This window comes from Balaenoptera physalus (genome assembly GCF_965194825.1).
Source record: "Balaenoptera physalus genome assembly, chromosome: 1".
NCBI classification, from domain to species: domain Eukaryota; kingdom Metazoa; phylum Chordata; class Mammalia; order Artiodactyla; family Balaenopteridae; genus Balaenoptera; species Balaenoptera physalus.
The window spans coordinates 154,394,735-154,413,136 of record NC_138882.1 but is presented as its reverse complement, the minus strand read 5'-3'; the positions used below and the strand labels follow the sequence as shown (position 1 = coordinate 154,413,136).

The window sequence follows — 18,402 nt, the reverse complement described above, 5'->3', positions numbered from 1 at the left end:
AGACATGAGAGAGGGGTGTGGCTTGGAGGGAGAGACCTAATCCATCCTCGCTGGCAGCCCCAGACTCCCCCCGCCCCCCGGGCCTATCTCCCTCAGATAAAAGAGCTCTCCTACTCTGACTTCCACCACCACTGCCCCACCTCCTATTCCCTCCACCCCTTCTTTTGCTCTGGGACCGCCCAGTCTTCTTCCATACTGTGTATGGTGGGTGAGTTCCAAGCTGCATGACTGGCTCAGGACCGGATACTGGTTGGCCTGGGGCCCAACATGTTCACTCTCTTTCCTGGCCAGGGCGGTGGCAGGGTTGGGGTCGGGAAGCTGGCTCACAAGTAGGCCCTTTTGCCCCAGTGGGTGGTTCAGACTCCAGGCTTGGGGTGGAAACGAGGTACAGACGCCATCTCCAGGTTCCCAGGCCCAGGCCAGTCAGTTACCTGGGAAAGTTCTACTGGCTCTTTAGCACCCAGCCCCTTGGTTGCCCCCTGTACTTGTCAGAGGCACAGGCTGACCCTGCAAGCTCTCCAAGTGCCTCTGCATTGCCCCCTCTCCCAAGCCACGCAGCCACCCATCTTCATCTCCAATTCATACCGGAGGAAACTGAGAGAGGAAGTGACTTTCCCAGGGTCACACAGCTGGGGCAGGTGGGGGGGCACGAGAACTGTTCTTTGCATCTACAGAAGAGACTGGTTGGAGACTTGGAGGTGGAGTTGAGGCCACTTCCTTCACCCCCATTTCTCTGAACTGATCCCCTGGGGATGGGTAGAGGAGGGGTGGAGGAAGGTGTTTGGAGCCTCTTTTCTTGGGGGTTTCTTCACTCCCTTCTGTGCACCTAGAACCCCCCTTCGCCCCTCAGGACTGACCACACTGTGCCCTCACTGCCGGGCAAGAGTCTGGCACCACCCTTCATGCATCCCCAGTACCTCTGGTCACAGGGCCTGGCTGAGCAGGGCTGCCAGTGTGGAAACAGACCTGGGCTGGAGTCCTACATTTGTCACATTTCCTCCTACCTAAGATGGGAGTAAAAACAATGCTTTCATGGGATCATTGTGAGGCTTCAGTAACACAATTGATGTAAAGTCCTCAGTGTCTGACACGTAGCAAACACTCAGGAATATTGGGTATTATTATTTGTTAGCAGTTGTTGTTTGAATGATTTCCTCTTTTTGCCTGCAGAGAGGAAAACCGTTCCTTTCTCGGTACCTTTTTGCCTCCATTAGAAGGAAGACTGGGAAGCTGGGAGCTGGTGACAGGAAATGCCTCTGCACTTGAACCATAATATGAAAACTCACTCCAGAATCAGAATTCTGATGGATTTGCATGGCTCAGAGATCTTCTGGCGGGCCCAGGGTATCTCCCTCCCTCCCCACTCCATCCACCACCTTCTCCAGGGGCTCCATTAACCAGAACATGTTTGTCACAAAGCACAAAGCACAAACTGTTACTGTGTCAGTAAGAAAGGAGCAGCCCAGCCCTGGGCCCACCCCCAGCCTCTGGAAGCATCCCCCACCCATCTCTTCTCCTCCACTATTTGGAACACACCCTGGCAACTGCTGGTTCTTAGTGGGGCTCCCCAAAGGCATGGGCTGGGCTCTGTGCCCCCGTGGCGCAGTACCACTTTTATTCCAGAGAACCTGTTCTTCTCTCTGTGTTCATGACCTCCCATAGCATATAAAAAACTTGTAAAATGCACCCCTTTTTTATATGAAGAAACTGAGGCATGTAGGCAACAGCTGTGCAAGCCAGTTCCCCACTGATGCTTGGTGTAGTTGAAGGCATGCCAGAAGGGAGGCCTTGGCCAAGTCACTTCACTGCTCTGGTCCTCCATTTCTTCATCTGTAGAATGAGAAAAGGTAGACCTGCTGGATTTGGAAATGCTCTGAAATGAGAAAAGGACTATGCAGACCCAGCTAGGAAGAAGACGATTCCCATGTGGGATGCTCCGTCCAGCTGAGGCCTTGGCATCCACCCCTGGAAACAGCAAAGTTCCTGGCCTCCACACCTGGTTTCCCTTGCATGTGCTTCCACCCAACTCCCAAAACACAGAAAAATTTCAGTAAGACTCTCTTTGTTGCCAACTCCTCAGGAAAGTCCTATGCAAATGTTACCAGTGTGTGCTCAAGTAAGGCAATAACATTTCCAGGGGCCTGGAGACCCGAGCCCAGAGGGGCAGGCTCCAGTCTGATCCTGTAGGCTGCTTACCTTCTCTAACTCTGGGATCTGACTGTTGGGCTTGGGTGGCCCCATTCATTACAGAGCAGACTCTGGCCAGAGCTCCTAGATGGGCTTCACCCCTCCCCAGAAGCCCTCTGACTGACCAGACTAGGGGTCTCCTCTGGGTTCCCACAGCTCCTGGAACTCCTCTAGCATTGACCACACTGCCTTGAAGTTGGTGGACCCACCCCAGCCTGGGAGTTCTGGGCCAAGGGTAGAGGCTGAGAATCAATGTTTAACGAAAAGCCTAAATGATGAATGGATGGATGAGTCAAAACTGACCCAATCTCCATACAGAAAAGGGAACTTAAAAGTACTTAAATTAAATGCTGGTCTGATGAAAATGCATGGTGGAAAAAACATTTACCTTGGAGTTAGACAGGGTATGTTATATAGTAGCTATGAGATTTGGGGCAAGTGATTTAACCTCTCTAAGCCTCAGTTTATTAATGTAAGAGACAGGGATCGTATGTTCCACCTCAGAGGGCAGTTCTGTAGTTCATTCATTCGTATAACATTTACTGTCTGTGCCCTGTGTCAGGCCCAGTGGGGACAGACCTGTCATGGTCTCCAGGGGAGACTTCTGTGCATATAATCACAGTAATGTCATAAGTGCTCTACTAGGGGTAAACACGGGGATTAGAAGGGGCCCTAACTTGTCCTGGGGATTCCATGAGGCTTCCTGGAGGAGAAGTAGTGGGGTGGAGTGATAACTGCCTGAATTCTGGAGCCAAACTGCCTGTGTTTGAATCTGCCTTCTTGGTTTACTAGCTGTATGACCTCTCTTGTGCCTCAATTTGCTCACCAATAAAGCGGGGAGAGTAATAGTTCCTACTTCATGGGATTGTTCTGAGGAATAAATGAGTTCAGTAGACATGATATAGATGTTCACGCTCTTGCCAACAGCCATTTATCAAGCACCTACACAGTGCCAGGCCCATGCTGAGGGATAAAACAAAAAATCAGGTTGACATGGACTCTACCCTCATGGAGTTTATACTTTAGGTAAAATCTGAATTGAGTATCAAAGTACAAATTGCCTCTTATCTAAGGAAAGTTTGGAAGAGCAGAGAGCAGAGGAAGGAACTCAGGGGCTGCTGACATTTCACAGGCAAGCAGAACAGGAAAACAACAGAGGGGACAGAGGGGGAACTTTCAGAGAGGTGGCAGGAAAACTAGCGAAGTGTGGCATCCTGGAAGGCAGAGGGGAGTGTGTGGGAATGTTTATTATACTCTATCATCATCTGTGGGCTAGAAGTTACAGCTACTGAAGCAGCTCAGGGAGGGAGCCTCACTGATGAGGGGAGACAGAGCCGGCATGAGGGTTGGGCTCAGATCCAGACTGGAAGGTCAGCTTCTCTCCCTACCACTGCATGTCTCCGGGACAGTGACATAATTTCTCTGAGCCTCCGTTTTGCTAACTGTAAAATGAGGACATTAACAGTAGTGACCTCACAGTGGTTCTGAGGCAGCTGTGGGAGGACAGGGCATAAAGCCCCCAGCACAGTGCAGGCATACCTGGGTGCTCAACACCAATTCCCTTACTCTTTGTCTCTCCTCACCGGCTCCAGTTGGTTTTGCTCCAGCTCCAAGTAATTAATTGCTTCAGTAACTACTGGGTGCACGACTGCGACGTGCCAGACCCTGGGCTGGCTAGGGGAATAAACAGATGACTACGACCTGGCTCTGCCCTCACAATGTTCCCAGATAGGCTGGATGGTAGAGATGGAAGTGACCAACATGACCATCATGATTTCTTTGTTTGAATTCAGTTAATAGGCACAAAGGTACTCTGTGCTTACTATGTACTAGTCATTTCACTAGGCCTTAAGGATATGAAGTGACTCAGACTCTTTGGGGAGCTCACAGTCTGGGGGTGGGGGAGGGAGGACATGTGAGCTGAGAGTTATAGTTCAGAGCGATCCAGTGCTTCAAGAAAGTCAATAGAGGGCTGAAGACTCACAGCACAGGCACCTAACCTGGAGAGTGTGCAGAGGGCGTGGCAATGGTCGGGGAAGCCATCTTGGAGGAAGTGAAGTCTGAACTGAAAGTGAAGGCTGGATGGATGGTGGTAGGAGTCTAATGGTGATGGAAGAGCACTCAGGGCAGAGGGAATAACGTGCAAGGACAGAGGTGATAGAAAGCTGATGCCTTCAGGAAACTGCAAGGTAGTTCGGTATGTGTGTTGAGGGCATGGCTGGAAATACAGATGGGGAGGGAGGTAGGGAACAGATGACAGGAGTTTTAAATCCAAGCCAAGTTTGGATTTTATTTGGAGGGCAATGGGAAGCCTTTGGGGGGATCGAAGCAGGGGTGTAGCGTGGTGAGGCAGGTGCTTCAGAAAGCTGTTTCTGACAGCTAGGTGGAGACTGGTCTAGAAGACAAGGGACTGGAGAAAGGGAGATCAGTTAGGATGTGGTTTTATAACCCAGGTGAGAAATGATAAAGGTCTGGAGGGAAGAAATGTCAGTGGGACAAAGGGTGAAGGAGTAGGGAGTGGAGTTTGGAGATGTCAGAGGCAGAAGCTATGGGAACCTTCTTAAATCACTGCATGTACTTAAAAATAAAAGGCATTGCTTAAATTCTGGCTCTTGACACACTGGGGAATAAGTCATTTTTGGAAAGCTGAGTTTTTTATAACACTGACTTTTTATCCCTTTTAGCATCCTCCAACATTTAAAAGATGTTGTTATTGTAATTACTATTTGAAATGCCTTAGTTATGTCATAATTTCCTTGGAGGTAGCACTGCATCGTCATAAACACAGCAGGAGCTTTGGAGTCAAAGGTCTGGGTCCCAGGCTCTGCTCTGCTCGTTACTAGCTGTGGAACTTGGGCAAGTCACTTCACCTCTTTGAGCCTGTTGCCTCTTCAAAATGGGGTCAAGATCACCCACCCAGCAGGCTGTTGCGGGGTTACAGGAGGTAACATATGTAATGCTCTGAGCACGGTACAGGGCTTATCCTGAGTGCTCAGCAAGTTAGTCCTCCGCCCCCTTCCTCCTTCCCATGATGCCCCGGGCTGATCCTTACGGACACCAGTAACGCAGTGACACTTTGTGCAGGGCTCTTTGACCTTCCCTGAAGGGCCCTAGAGCAGTGCTCCTGGACTTCTTGTAACCGCTTTTCATGTTTTCTGTGTCCTCCCCCATAAACTTCCACTTCTCACTGCTGCCATCACCCATTCTCTTTTCCTTTTGTAATCCCATGAGTTTGCAGACCAGATAGTAGTTGTTCTAACTGCTTTACATGTTAGCTAACAGTTAAGTGTTAATTCAATGAATCGGCTACAACTTTATCAACCAGGTACTCTTATTATCCATTTTATAGCTAAAAAGTTGAGGCACAGGAAGGTGAGGTGACTTCCCAAGGGCACACTAGTAAGTGGAGGAGTGGCTTGAACCCAGGCAATAAGGCCCCAGAGGCTACTCTCTTAACCACACATTATGTCACCTCTCAAAACCGAGAACCACAACGAATAGTGTGCAAACTAAGAGTTAATGGACTGAAGACTGGAGAGCAAGTCTCTTTTTTGGTGTTTCCTTTCAGAGCACACTTTCAAAATGCAAGAGCTATATGGCCAGTTGGGCTTGTTAAGGGTTATCTTCCAAAGCAGAGTATGTGAGACAAGGGAGAAGCACTAAAATGTAGAGAGAGGTTCAAGGCAAGAAAGCCTAGTCGTTGCATCTCATCCTCTTTGTGGCTTTTAGACCAAAAAAAATGGCTTGATGAGAAGAAGAATGGACAAATTCAACTTCCCAAATGGTCTGATGTTGTTTGCATAATGTAAGTGGTGGCTATTAAATTTTGGCGGGTCAATTGAACCCACTGAGAATCTGAGAAATACAGACTCCCCTCCTAGAAAAGTACACATCTAACTTTTTGTATACAATTGTAGGGGATTCTAAGATCCATTCTTGGACATGAAACTTAGAGGTTCTTTATAGAATAGTTGTGGCCCTGAAAGTCAGAGCCTGGGGCTTGAGTTCTGATTCTTCTACTGACATTGTGTGACTTCAGGCAAGTACCTACCCTCTGAGTCTCATGTGCACATATGGAGTGATCATGCCTGCCCTGCTTCCCTCACTGCAGTGGACTGTGATGATGGGTGTGGAAGGTGTGGTAAACTGCAAGTGCTGTGTGAATGTTATCAGGACAATGAGGTTCAGAGAGGTTGCTCACCTTAAGGTCACACAGCTATTAAGTGGCAGAACCAAGTTTCAAACTGAAAGACACTGAGGTCTCTGGAATATGTGTGTGTGTGTTTGTGTGTGTAGATCTGCCTCCAAGAATTTAGAAGAGGATCAAATGGGCTAATGCACGTGGAAGGGTTACCTGGACTATAAAGTGCAATGCCCATGTGAGTTACTCCTGGACTGAATTCAGGATTCCATGTTCCATCTGCCGGTGGGGTCCAGGACTGGTTGGATGAAGGGCTGAGAGGGATGGTGGAAGTGTGCCAATCAGAGATGCTTGCTTATGACAATTAAGACCCCTTCTCACATCCAAATGAACAAATTTTATGCTTTTGGGGAAATCTGCCAGAGCTCTGCAACCTCTTTAAAACGCATCTCATTGACGAGCACACTCAACTCAGCATGTTAGCTTTGGGAGTAGCAATTTTAATGCAACTGCAAACTTATTTTACGTTTTTAATGTCACCAATAAAATCCATAAAAGCCTGATTCCTATTCTCCTACACTGAAAAGGAAAGATTTCATAAAAGAACTCGGACTTCAGATGCTTGCAATTCAAAGACGAACACCTGTATGTCCCATAAAACTAGTGGTGCCAGAGCATGACAACATAGCAGACCAGAAAACTCCCCCAAACTGCACCTTCTGAGAGGTAGTGGGAAATTGGCAATACTTCCTTAAACCTTCAAACTGATGCTCCAAACATACAAGTGATAATCCAAGAAACACAGAGGAGTGAACTGGAATGGGGCAGGGATGACAGCAGCCCTGGAACCTCATTCCAGACAGCTGGGCATAAGAACACAGAGCACATATTCTGATTGACACATTTCTGTGTCTGGAGGCTGGGATGTAAAGCCCAAGGAAGTGCAAGGGTAGGAGGAAGAATTACAAAGGACTTTGCTATTTTTGTGGTGACAGTAAGTCACTTAATGCTTTTCTTGGATCCTAACTTTAGATAAGTCATTTTTATGTTGTATTTGTAAGAGAGGGCATAAAATTGCTCTGGCCTCCTGTTCTGGAGCTCAGTAGAACAGAATGGCATGAGTGAACAGTGATAATTAGCTGAGGCCTTTCCTAGCAAAGGGGCCCATAGGATAGGATTTCATGGGACTGAGCAAGAACCACCTTCCAAGGCAGGGTTGAAAAAGGCTGTGTAAACTTCATACACATTCAAGTAGCATTTAATAACTTTTATGAAATTGGTTTCAGAGTAAAGTCTATATTATTGGAATGCAGAAGTGAAGATGATGGGGGGAACAATATGATGAAGTCAAACCCAAATTAGATGGAACAGGTTAAACATGAAAGTGAATTCAGAGTCACGTCCCTCCAATCCCCACCCACACATTGCTGCTGTTCCTGAGCATGGCCTGATTTCAGTGTTGTGGCTTCTCCACAGCAGCTACAGAACACGGTCTCCCTGGAAAAAGAAAAGCTGGTGCCCTAGTGCATCGGTAGCATTGGAAATGACTGTCTCGTGGGGCCATGAGTTTAGGAAGGTGGGAGTGGAGCTGGACTGGAAGTGCTCAGGTTGAATCCCCCCACTTTGGCTCTCTTTTCCTTTCAGCCTCCCTGGAGAGACCCCTGGGGCCAGAGGAGGCCTGCACCCAGGCAGGTGTAGCACTAGTCTGTTAGGAACACATTCTTTGAAGAGAGTGTTCAGGGGAGGTCCCTGGTTGTAGTGTCAGAGAGAAGACACAAGGTGGAATTTTCCTGGCCGATGCCCACTTCTGGGCAGATGGAAAATGACCAGGCATATCTCAGGCTGTGATTAGAGTCTTCTGAGAACCCCTTGGCTTGGGCCAGGGGGAAAAAACCCAGCGCTCAGACTCTTTTGGACCAAGTACAAAATGTCAAATCAGGATCCCAAACCCTAGGATAGAGACCACAGGGGACACAAAAACAGATACGGAGCAACATTTCAAGACTGAAAAGAAGTCATTGGCGGTGAAGGTATAAACAGTGCTTCCACGAACTAAACTCCAAACCCCAAATCCATACATTAACAAGAATCCACATTTACTAAATCACCCCAAATTCTTATATGCAAGTTCAGGCAACACGTGTCTTCTGAGCTAAGCCCCTAAGTTTGCTCTCTTAAATATATGAAGTCAGAATTTTCAGCCGTAGAATGAGATCCCTTTCATTTGAGATGGGAGTCTACCATCTAATACTGAAACCTTAAAAGGATGAAATAGTGGAGCCGGTTCCTTATGACAGCTGGGCTCAGAGTCCATGGGGTGGCTGATCAGATTTTGGTGACAGTCCAGGTGCTTAAAGCACCAAATGACAAGGTCCAAATGCGTGATGGAACAGAGGGAGCAGAGAGCAGGAGAGAGCTGTGTTCACTGTACAAGGATGGACCAGCAACCTGGAAGCTGGTATCCATGAGGTTCTAACTGCCCAAATGCAAACCTAACCGCAGCTTCCTGCAGCTGGGCCAGATACTGAAGTCCTGGTACTGGTCCTCTTCACACTATCTCAACATTCACATCACAAAGTTTAAACAGTTTCTTATACTGTAATGGAACAGCAAATACCTCCTGGATGGAACCTGGGGACCCAAGGCAGGAGCAGTAAATGAATATCTTGCATATATGTCAAATGCAGTCCTCAAACACAACCTTATGTCTTAGTAAAGAAGTCAGGAAGTACCAACAAAAATGATATGTTTTTTTCCTACAACAATGTTTAATCTCCATGCCAAGAAGTCCCATTTGACTTCTTCCCCCTGCCTCTTAAAATTAGGTGACAAAGTAGAAATTCAGTCATGAGAAGAAAAAGGCAGAGGTGTATGAGCCCTGGCTCAATGAGACACATCAAATACAGAGCAGCTTGGTGTCACAGGTCAGACAGAACTGTCCCAGACACTGTGGGGAAGATGGGCACTGGAGAGGTAAAAATCCTACTTCATGATCACTCACACTTCAACAGCGCATTAGTCACTGAAAGAGGGCGAGGTGAAGGGGGCAAGAGAGGCAGAGCTATAGTTCTCTACAACGAGGGTTGGGAACATATACTCGTGGATGGGAAATGTTAAGTAGCTATGTTTATTATTACTTTTTTCCAGCAATCTTGCAAGAGGCAGAAGTGTGACACTGAATTGAGTGAGACGAGCGTGTAGGTGGGTTGGCGAGGAGCCCTCCTCTTGATGCAGGCCTCTGGCTTGTCAAGGAACGGCTGGTTCCACTGCTGGGCCATGTTTACTCTTTTGCTTCAAGGAAAAGGGTTTCTTGAGGGAACAACTTTACCTCCAATAATGATTTATTTGGGTCCAGCTGGGTTACCTAAAAAGAAAGAAAACACATACTCAAAAGACTGGAAGAAGCACTATTTTCTCTCATGGCATTCAGATCCTATCCTGCACATTGATTTTGAGCCTACTTTGCACAGGCACGAGCATTTTCACATCTCTTATCTCATTTGATCCTCAAAATAACCTGTGAGGTAGGTGTTGTTACTCCCATTTTTTAGAAAAATATTAATTTATATTTTTTTACTGCTTTTTTTAAATAAGCTTTTAACTTTTTAATTAATTAATTAATTTATGGCTGCGTTGGGTCTTCGTTGCTGCACGCTGGCTTTCTCTAGTTGTGGCGAGCGGGGGCTACTCTTTGTTGCAGGGCGCGGGCTTCTCATTGTGGTGGCTTCTCTTGGTGTGGAGCACGGGCTCTAGATGTGTGGGCTTCAGTAGTTGTGGCATGCGGGCTCAGTAGTTGTGGCTCGCGGGCTCTAGAGGACGGGCTCAGTAGTTGTGGCGCACGGGCTTAGTTGCTCCGCGGCATGTGGGGTCTTCTCGGACCAGGGCTCGAACCCGTGTCCCCTGCAATGGCAGGCAGATTCTTAACCACTGTGCCACCAGGGAAGTCCTGTTACTCTCATTTTATAACCGAGGAAACCAGTACTCAGAGAGGTCAAGTCTCATAGTTTAGTGGAAGAACTAGCATTTGACCTCAGGGCAGGTGGAGGCCCACTGCTTCCTGCACAGCTCAGCTTGGCCAGCAGAACAGGAGGGCCTTAGGAAAGGGTACTGGTTACCAAACAACTCACCGGCATTTCCGGGGACCCGTGCTTGGTTAACTCCTGACAGCGGAGAGGGCCTTTTCTGCTTGGTGGGAAAGAGCTAAGCTTTGGGGGCTGATCTTCATGCTAAACATACCTGTAGTAAACTAGAGAGTGCCCATCCCGCCGTGCCCAAAGATGAGTATCTCCCCTGCTGAGGAGAGGCTCCCTAGGGAGGCATATCACAGTCTCCTTGGTGGTGGTGGTGAAGATATTTAGTTCCAAAAAATGAGTCAAGGTCATAATATGACTTTATATTTTAGAAATAAAAAAATGATTATTTTATAATATGAACTATAGAGAATAAAGCTAGACAAAATCTTCTTGGCTCAGTTGGGATATGTTAATCATATAGGAACCCTACATTAGGTTTATGGCCTCCTAGGTCAGGGGCAAGGATGTGATGTGGAGGTTTTCTGAATCCGAGAGTGAGAGAAAAAAAACCCAAAAATTTCCTAAAGGGAACATAAATTTTAAAAAGCTGAGAAATACTAGGACAATGGGCTTTGGAACCAGAAAGATTCTGGTTTAAATCACAGCTGTGTTGGCTATTAGCTTTGTGGCTTTGGAGTTGGTATCAACCCTGTAGGACTGATGTGAGGATTAAGTGAGAAAAAATAAATAATTAGCACAGGGTCTGGCACAGAGCAGGTGTTCAATGAGGGCTGCCGTGTATGTGAGCAACTGTAAGGATGGACAACAGACACACAGATAAATGGACAGCTCCAAGTGTGCGTGATGGGAGGCCGGGCAGTCTGCTCTGTCAGACACGTACAGGAGCTCCGGGCCCCTGGGCAGAGACCATAGCACCTGAGACGGACAATCTTGTCCTCTGCTCAACTCAAGCCACACCTAATGAGATGGCTGCGCTGTCTTCTCCAGGCCGATGGGGAGGGGATGCCCTAGGGGCCTGAGTGTCACAGGCAGGCTGGCGAGCTGAAGGAGGAACACTATCTTTGACTGTATCCAGATGGAAACCTGGTATGCCCAGGAGGGTCATTAAGGAGATACATCTGCCTCCAGAAACCTCTGTGCTTATAAGGAACCCATAGCAAGGCTGCTCTACTGGTATCTCTTGGGCTCTGGGCAGATGGGCAGGCAAGGTGGTGGGGAGGGCCTAGCCTGCTGTTTGTCTTCCAATGCACCCGGGGGCAAGCTGTTGGCAAATGTTTACCCACTTCCCCAATTAACATACAACACTCTGCTGGCTTCTGTCAACAAACAGAGCTACGCTGCCTCTGCTTCTGACTCATTGGCATTTTCTGCCCAGCTGCTTCTGCTATTGTTCTTAATTAACATGCCAGAGCTCTTCCGGCATCTTCTACTTTGTTATTTGTGGTTCGTAAATATGATGTTTGCTGGGAGAAGCCAAAATCATAATACTTCCAGAGCTGTGCATACTGGCAAAAAGATATGCTAGGAAGCAAAAGAGGTTGGGAGGTTGGAGCCTTGGTGCCATGTTGTCAATATGCAAGGTTAGATGTTCAGAAAACACATCCAGTTTTCACTGTGTCTGAGAAAAGTTAAGTGATTTTTCCCAGTCACTTTAAGTGGGAGAGTTGGGACTTGAGAAGGAGAAAACTAGGATTTCTTGAACACCTATTACATGCCAGGCACTTTAAATATGTTATTTCATTTAATCCCTAAACAACCATGCAAGGTTGACAAAATTGAGGCTCAGCATGGTTGCCACTTGTTTAAGGTCACATAGTTAGTGAGGGTCTGTCTATACAGTATAATATTGATAGTAAAAAAGAGTGAAGCAACTAAGATTTAAACTCTAGCTCTGTTACTTACTACCTATATGACCTTGATGATGTAATACAACCTGAGAGCCTCAGTTTTCCCACCTGTAAGATGGGAATAATCAGTTTCTCTTTTATAGGTTGTGCTAGTTAAATGGAATGATGTTGATGAAGGCTCTGGTACAGAGACTGAACCAGTAAGTGCTCAGCTGGTAGCAGCCATTACTGGCTGGAGCGTTGCCTTGGGTAGGGCCCTAGTCTGTCTAACTTCAGCTGGAGCTCTTTCCCCAAAGTCTCCGGGAGCCCAGGCCTACACTAGGCTGTCTCTCTTATTTCCATCTTGCTCCTCAGCAGAAGGGCTCCCTTTTCCCTGATAGGGTAATGTCTCAGTATCTGGAGACCCCCTTCTATAGCTTCAGTGGGGCTGTGCCATCAATGGACTGCTTCACATTAAAGATGGTTTTGTTGGGGCTGTTCCCTCTGGTGCCCCATATCACAAGCAATTTTTTTCTTTGAAGGTCATTTCAGACAGAAATTTAAAGTTAACAAGGACAAATCTGTTTCCATTCTCATCTGCCTGGAGTGGACAGAGAGACTGTAGGGAACCTAGGGAGATGCAGGACACTATATTGTGAGTGGCCATATTGTGAAACGATCCTGCAGTGTTCTGGGCGCCATTCAGGAAGGATGGGGAGTGTGCCAGGAGGGACCTCCTGTTGGAGAGAAGCCTAAAAACCATGTTTTCTAAGACACATCTGAAACATGGGATAAGTCTTCCTGAGAGAGGGCACTGCTGCTATAGGGGCAGGGAGAGGGCTGTGTCAGCCCTCTTTGAATGTCTGAAGGGCTGGCAAGTAGGACAGGTAGACAGAGCAGATGTGTTCTCTGCAGTTCCAGTGGGTAGAGCTGAGACTGGTGAGGTAAAATTGTAGGGGAACAGAACTCAGCTGGTCAGAAAAAACTTTTTCACAGAGCAGCAGCTGCTGGTGTGGCTACGACTTCTCTTTCTTTTACCTTTCTTCCTTCCCTTCCTGTCTTGTATTTTCTTTTTGTTCTTCTTCATCCTCATCATCATGGTAGCAACCATCAACTACAGCTGACCCGTGAACAACCTGGGGGTCAGGGGCACCGCCCCTCCAAGCAGTTGAAAATCACATATAACTTATAGTCGGCCCTCCATATATGCAGTTCCTCCATATTGGTGGTTCCTCTGTAGGCGGGGTTCCACATCCAAGATTCAACCAACCACGAATGGTGTAGTACTGTAGTATTTATTACTGAAAAAAATCCACATGTAAGCGGAGCTGCATAGTTCAAATCCATGTTGTTCAAGGGCCAGTTGTATTAGTGCCTCCCGTGTAGCTGGAACCATGCTAAGTACTTTATATAAAATACCTTAACTAGTCCTCAAAACAGCCAAACGAAGTATGTATTATTGCCATTTTAAAGTTGAAGATACCATGGGTTATCTTGCTCACGGTTGCAGATAGAATAAGGTTTAAAACTCAAGTCCATCTGACTCCAAAGCTCATGATAACCAGAATGCTTCTGGCCTACATGTTGACAGGCTACCTTGGGAAAATAAAGGGGTAGGGAGGGGAGAGGTGAGGGCACTCTCTGCTGTCCCTAGAAGCATTCAAATAGGGGCTTATTTGTGGAAGAAGATCATGATGATAAAGCTAACATTTATTGAGCATTTAATTTGTACCAGGCATATTCCAAGCATTTAACATTTATAAAAGAATTTAATTTTCATAATAACCCTCTGACGTAGGTATAATTATTATTCCCATTTTATAGATGAGGAAACTGAGCCATGGAACAAATTAAAAACTTGCTCAAGGTCTCAAAGTTGTTAAGGGCAGAGACAGAATGTGAATCATAGCAATCTAGCTTTGGAATCCATATGTTTTAACTACTGGACTATTTTGCCAGAGGTGCTGCTAAGAGTAGAGTCCACACAGAGAAAGAAGTTGGATGAGATGACCCTGAGGTTGTTTTCTAACCAAGCTTCTAGGACATAAGATCTTCACTTTAAGAATGGCAAAAGGTCAAGGGTCAAGGAAAAAATCCTGAAATGTTTATAACATACGAATACAGAAACGCAATCTGAGCTTATGTCCTGCCATTTACTTGGGATTTTACTGAATTATTGACTTTCTAAATCAACAGAGAAACCCACCCTTTGGGACTCCCTGGGGGAGAAGGGGCATTCTCAGATAAGAGGTATGGCCTAACTTTGTCTATGTTAGAAAAGGAAAGTCAACCTTCTTGACATTTTATTCATTATACAATACTTAGGAAACCTAAGTATTTTAGCAAATTGGCTTTGTGAAACTTGTCTATGTTAACAAAAATGGGACATGTTCTTTGCCAAAGAGAGTTATTCTTTTCTAGGTCCCTTTTCTCAGCAGTTCGAACTTTTCATGTACATCGTACTTCTATTATTTCCCTGGGCTTCAGTTTTTTGTCTTTTGTTTTTTTCCCTGAAAAAGTATAACATTGCTGCTGAGAAAAATGTTAATCAATGTGACAGATTCTCATCCTTAGGCCACTCACTCTGAGTGAGTCCCAGAATGTTAGGGTGGGAAAGCTCCTCGAATCCCATATAGTCCAACCCCTTCATTTCACAAGTGGGCAACCTGAGGCTCAGAGAGGTCAAGTGACTTGGCCCTGATCACACAGTTGATAAGTTCAGTATTCTACCCATTTCTGACTTCTGTTTTGGGGTTCTTTCTAGTCACACTATTCTGCTTCTCACTTAAAAAAAAATACCTGAGCATAAATATAACACTACTACTAGGCTGGGAGCTACTTGAGGGCAGGAGCTGAGTAATACTAAAAATAACAGTAGCAGCAATATATGAATAGTACTTTATAGTTTGTAAGATATTTACACAAACATTAAATCACAATCTTGTAGGGTCAGCATTATTATCAATCCTTTTTATTTTATTTAATTTTGCTAAGGTAAGCTTTTATTTTGAAATTGAATAAAAGAAAGTCTAGATCTAATATTTTCACATTTAGAAAAAATGCTAGGTTCAACAACTGATTTTGGAATTGAACATCTGCATGCAAAAAAATGAATCTAGATGTGCAGACCTTAGCCTTCACAAAAATTAACTCGAAATGGATTGTAGACTTAAATGTAAAACACAAATCTATAAAATTCCTAGAAGATAACATAGGAGAAAATCTAGATGACCTTGGGTAAGGTGTTGGCTTTTTGGATACAACACCAAAGGCACAATTCATGAAAGAAATAATTGATAAGCTAAACTTCATTAAAATTAAAAACTTTGCCAAAGAAACTGTCAGGAGAGTGAGAAGACAAGACACAGACCGGGGGAAAATACTTGCAAAAGACACACCTGATAAAGAGCTATTATCCAAAATATACAAAGGGACTTCCCTGGTGGCGCACTAGATAAGAATCCGCCTGCCAATGCAGGGGACACGGGTTTGATCCCTGGTCCGGGAAGATCCCACATGCCTCGGAGCAACTAAGCCCGTGCGCCACCACTACTGAGCCTATGCTCTAGAGCTCGCGTGCCACAACTACTGAAGCCCGCACAACTAGAGCCCGTGCTCCACAACGAGAAGCTACTACAATGAGAAGCCTGCGCACCGCAACGAAGAGTAGCCCCTGCTCGCCACAACTAGAGAAAGCCTGCGCGCAGCAACGAAGACCCAACACAGCCAAAAATAAATAAATAAATAAATTTATGTTTAAAAAAGGAAAAAATATATATACATATACACAAAGAACTCTTAAAACTCAACAATAAGAAAATGAACAACCCAATTTAAAAATGGGCTGAAGACCTTAAAGACACCTCATTAAAGAGGATCTACAGATGTCAAATAAACATATGAAAAGATGCTCTTCCACATCATATGCCATCAGGGAAATGCAAATTAAAACAACAATGAGATACCACCACACACCTATTAGAATGGCCAAAATCCAGAACACTGACAACACCAAATGCTGACACTCATATATTGCTAGTGGGAATGCAAAATGGCATAGCCACTTTGGAAGACAGTTTGGTGGTTTCTTACCAAATTAACCATATTTTTACTACATAATTCAGTAATCGCACTCCTTGGTATTCACCCAAAGAAGCTGAAAACCTAAGGTCCACAACAAAACCTGCACATAGATGTTTAATAAGCACCTTTATACACAACTGCCAAAACTTGGAAGCAACCAAGATGTCCTGCAGTAGGTGAATGGATAAGTAAACTGGAACATCCAGACAACGAAATATTATTCAGTGCTAACAAGCTTTCAAAGTACTCTCACATATATTAGCTAAACCTTAGAGCTATCCTAAGAGATTGGACTAATTTATCCTCATTTCTGCAGATGAGAACACCAAAACTCAAATAGGGACATTACTTACACGTGGTCATACAGCTAGAAATTGGTGGAGCTCAGGTCTTCTCACTCAAATCCTGAGCTCCTTCTACTCTATGAGGCAGCACAAAGGCTGCATATGTAAATTCCCATATTATAGTAAAGCTGAATATATCTGCCCTTGGTTTTGTTCAAAATTAGCATTTACTTTAAACTTGGGAGAACAACTAATTTTTTGGTAAGCTATGAGTAACATATTTTGTTAGTTATTTTGTTATAAAACATGCATATTAAATATTACAAGTTTAAAAAATAATTGTTAATGTCATCACTACCAAAAAAGTTACCATTTGTTTGGCATTTTATAAGTGCCAGGAACTATACTAGTTGTTCTATATATTACCTAATTAAATGGTCACAACAATCCTATGAGATAAGGACTCCTATTATTCTCATTTTATAGATGAATTCTCTGAGGTCAAAAATGGTTAAGGGACTTGCCCGAGTAGGTAGGTAGGAAAGATAATGCTGGAATTTGCACCCAGGTTTGTGAGCGTTTAGCCTGTATCTGATGCACTGCCCTTCACTGCCTCTTAACCTCTGATCCTACTTCTAAACAGGGGACAGTTAATGTGACTAAAGGTTTTCCCTTGGCCATAAAGAAAGCAGGCATTCTGCAGATGTCCTGGCTCATGTCCCTGTTGTGGCACAAGCTTTGCTGTTCCCCACGGGAACATAGGCTATCTTTCGTTACTGTCAACTTGGTTCTAATAGCTAATTGTCCATTTTCTTTAAGCACCTTTTGATGAGCTGGGAATCCTTAAAGAGGGCAGTTACACCTACAAAGTATCAGAGGGAGAACTTAAGAGCCAACCTGCTGGTCATGTGCTGATCAGGGTGTGAAAAGGCTTTGGTAACTGTAAAGTCTTTTGCGAACATAAGGGATTGATCATCATCATTATACACAACACCAGTTGTAGCTCCTACTAACTTCTCCTCTACATTTGCTGCAGGTGGTAATGCAACCCCAAAAAGAACTTCCAATCTGGAAGGGTCCCATTATGGGATTACACTCTGGCTTATTTACATCCCAGCTTCTGGTGTAGTTTCTGGACCGATCTGCCTCATTGGATCACAGACGAGCAGTGGCACTGGGGTGAGGGTTTCCAGGAAACAGTGTCACATGCTATTCTTTCCATTATTAAAGTGCAGTAGAACAGCTAGGGTGCTAGAAAGTGAGGCTGGGTGGGTCTTCTGTGGCTGCAAAGCACAGGATGCCTCTACGACATTTTCTTTCCTTGACTTTTAATTTTTTTTAAATTTTTAAATTAATTTTATTAATTTTATTAATTAATTTATTTATTGGCTGTGTTTCGTCTTCATTGCTGCACATAGGCTTTCTCTAGTTGTGGCAAGCGGGGGCTACTCTTCTTTGCGGTGCGTGGGGTGTTTCTCATGGCGGTGGCTTCTCGTTGCGGAGCACAGGCTCTAGGTGCACGGGCTTCAGTAGTTGTGGCTCTCAGGCTCTAGAGCGCAGGCTCAGTAGCTGTGGTGCATGGGCTTAGCTGCTCTGCGGCATGTGGGATCTTCCCGGACCAGGGATCGAACCCGTGTCCCCTGCATTGGCAGGAGGATTCTTAACCACTGCGCCACCAGGAAAATCCCTTTCCTTGACTTTTTTAGTTGGGAAGAAGGGAGAATGAAAGAAAAGTTAAAGGAAGAACAAAGGGAGAGAAAACTAAGGCATAGGCTGCCCTATCTGTTCCTTGTTTTATCATATTATAATAATGATAACAACAGTTAACATTTATTGGGGGGACTTCC

General features: G+C 45.2%; 1 protein-coding gene across 3 annotated transcripts in view; it reads right to left on the bottom strand.

The window, feature by feature from the left end:
• Nucleotides 1–1,674: 1,674 nt before the first annotated feature.
• Nucleotides 1,675–18,402, bottom strand: part of FAF1 (Fas associated factor 1) — a 485,610-nt gene continuing 468,882 nt past the window's right edge. For 2 of the 3 annotated variants that reach the window (XM_082429644.1, XM_082429646.1), the window contains one exon: nucleotides 9,440–9,692. In XM_082429644.1, coding sequence (XP_082285770.1) covers nucleotides 9,609–9,692 — 84 coding nt within the window. In that variant the 3' untranslated portion in view covers nucleotides 9,440–9,608. Of the gene's footprint in view, nucleotides 1,831–9,439; nucleotides 9,693–18,402 lie in introns of those variants that run through there. The other variant, XM_082429645.1, reaches the window with a different exon arrangement.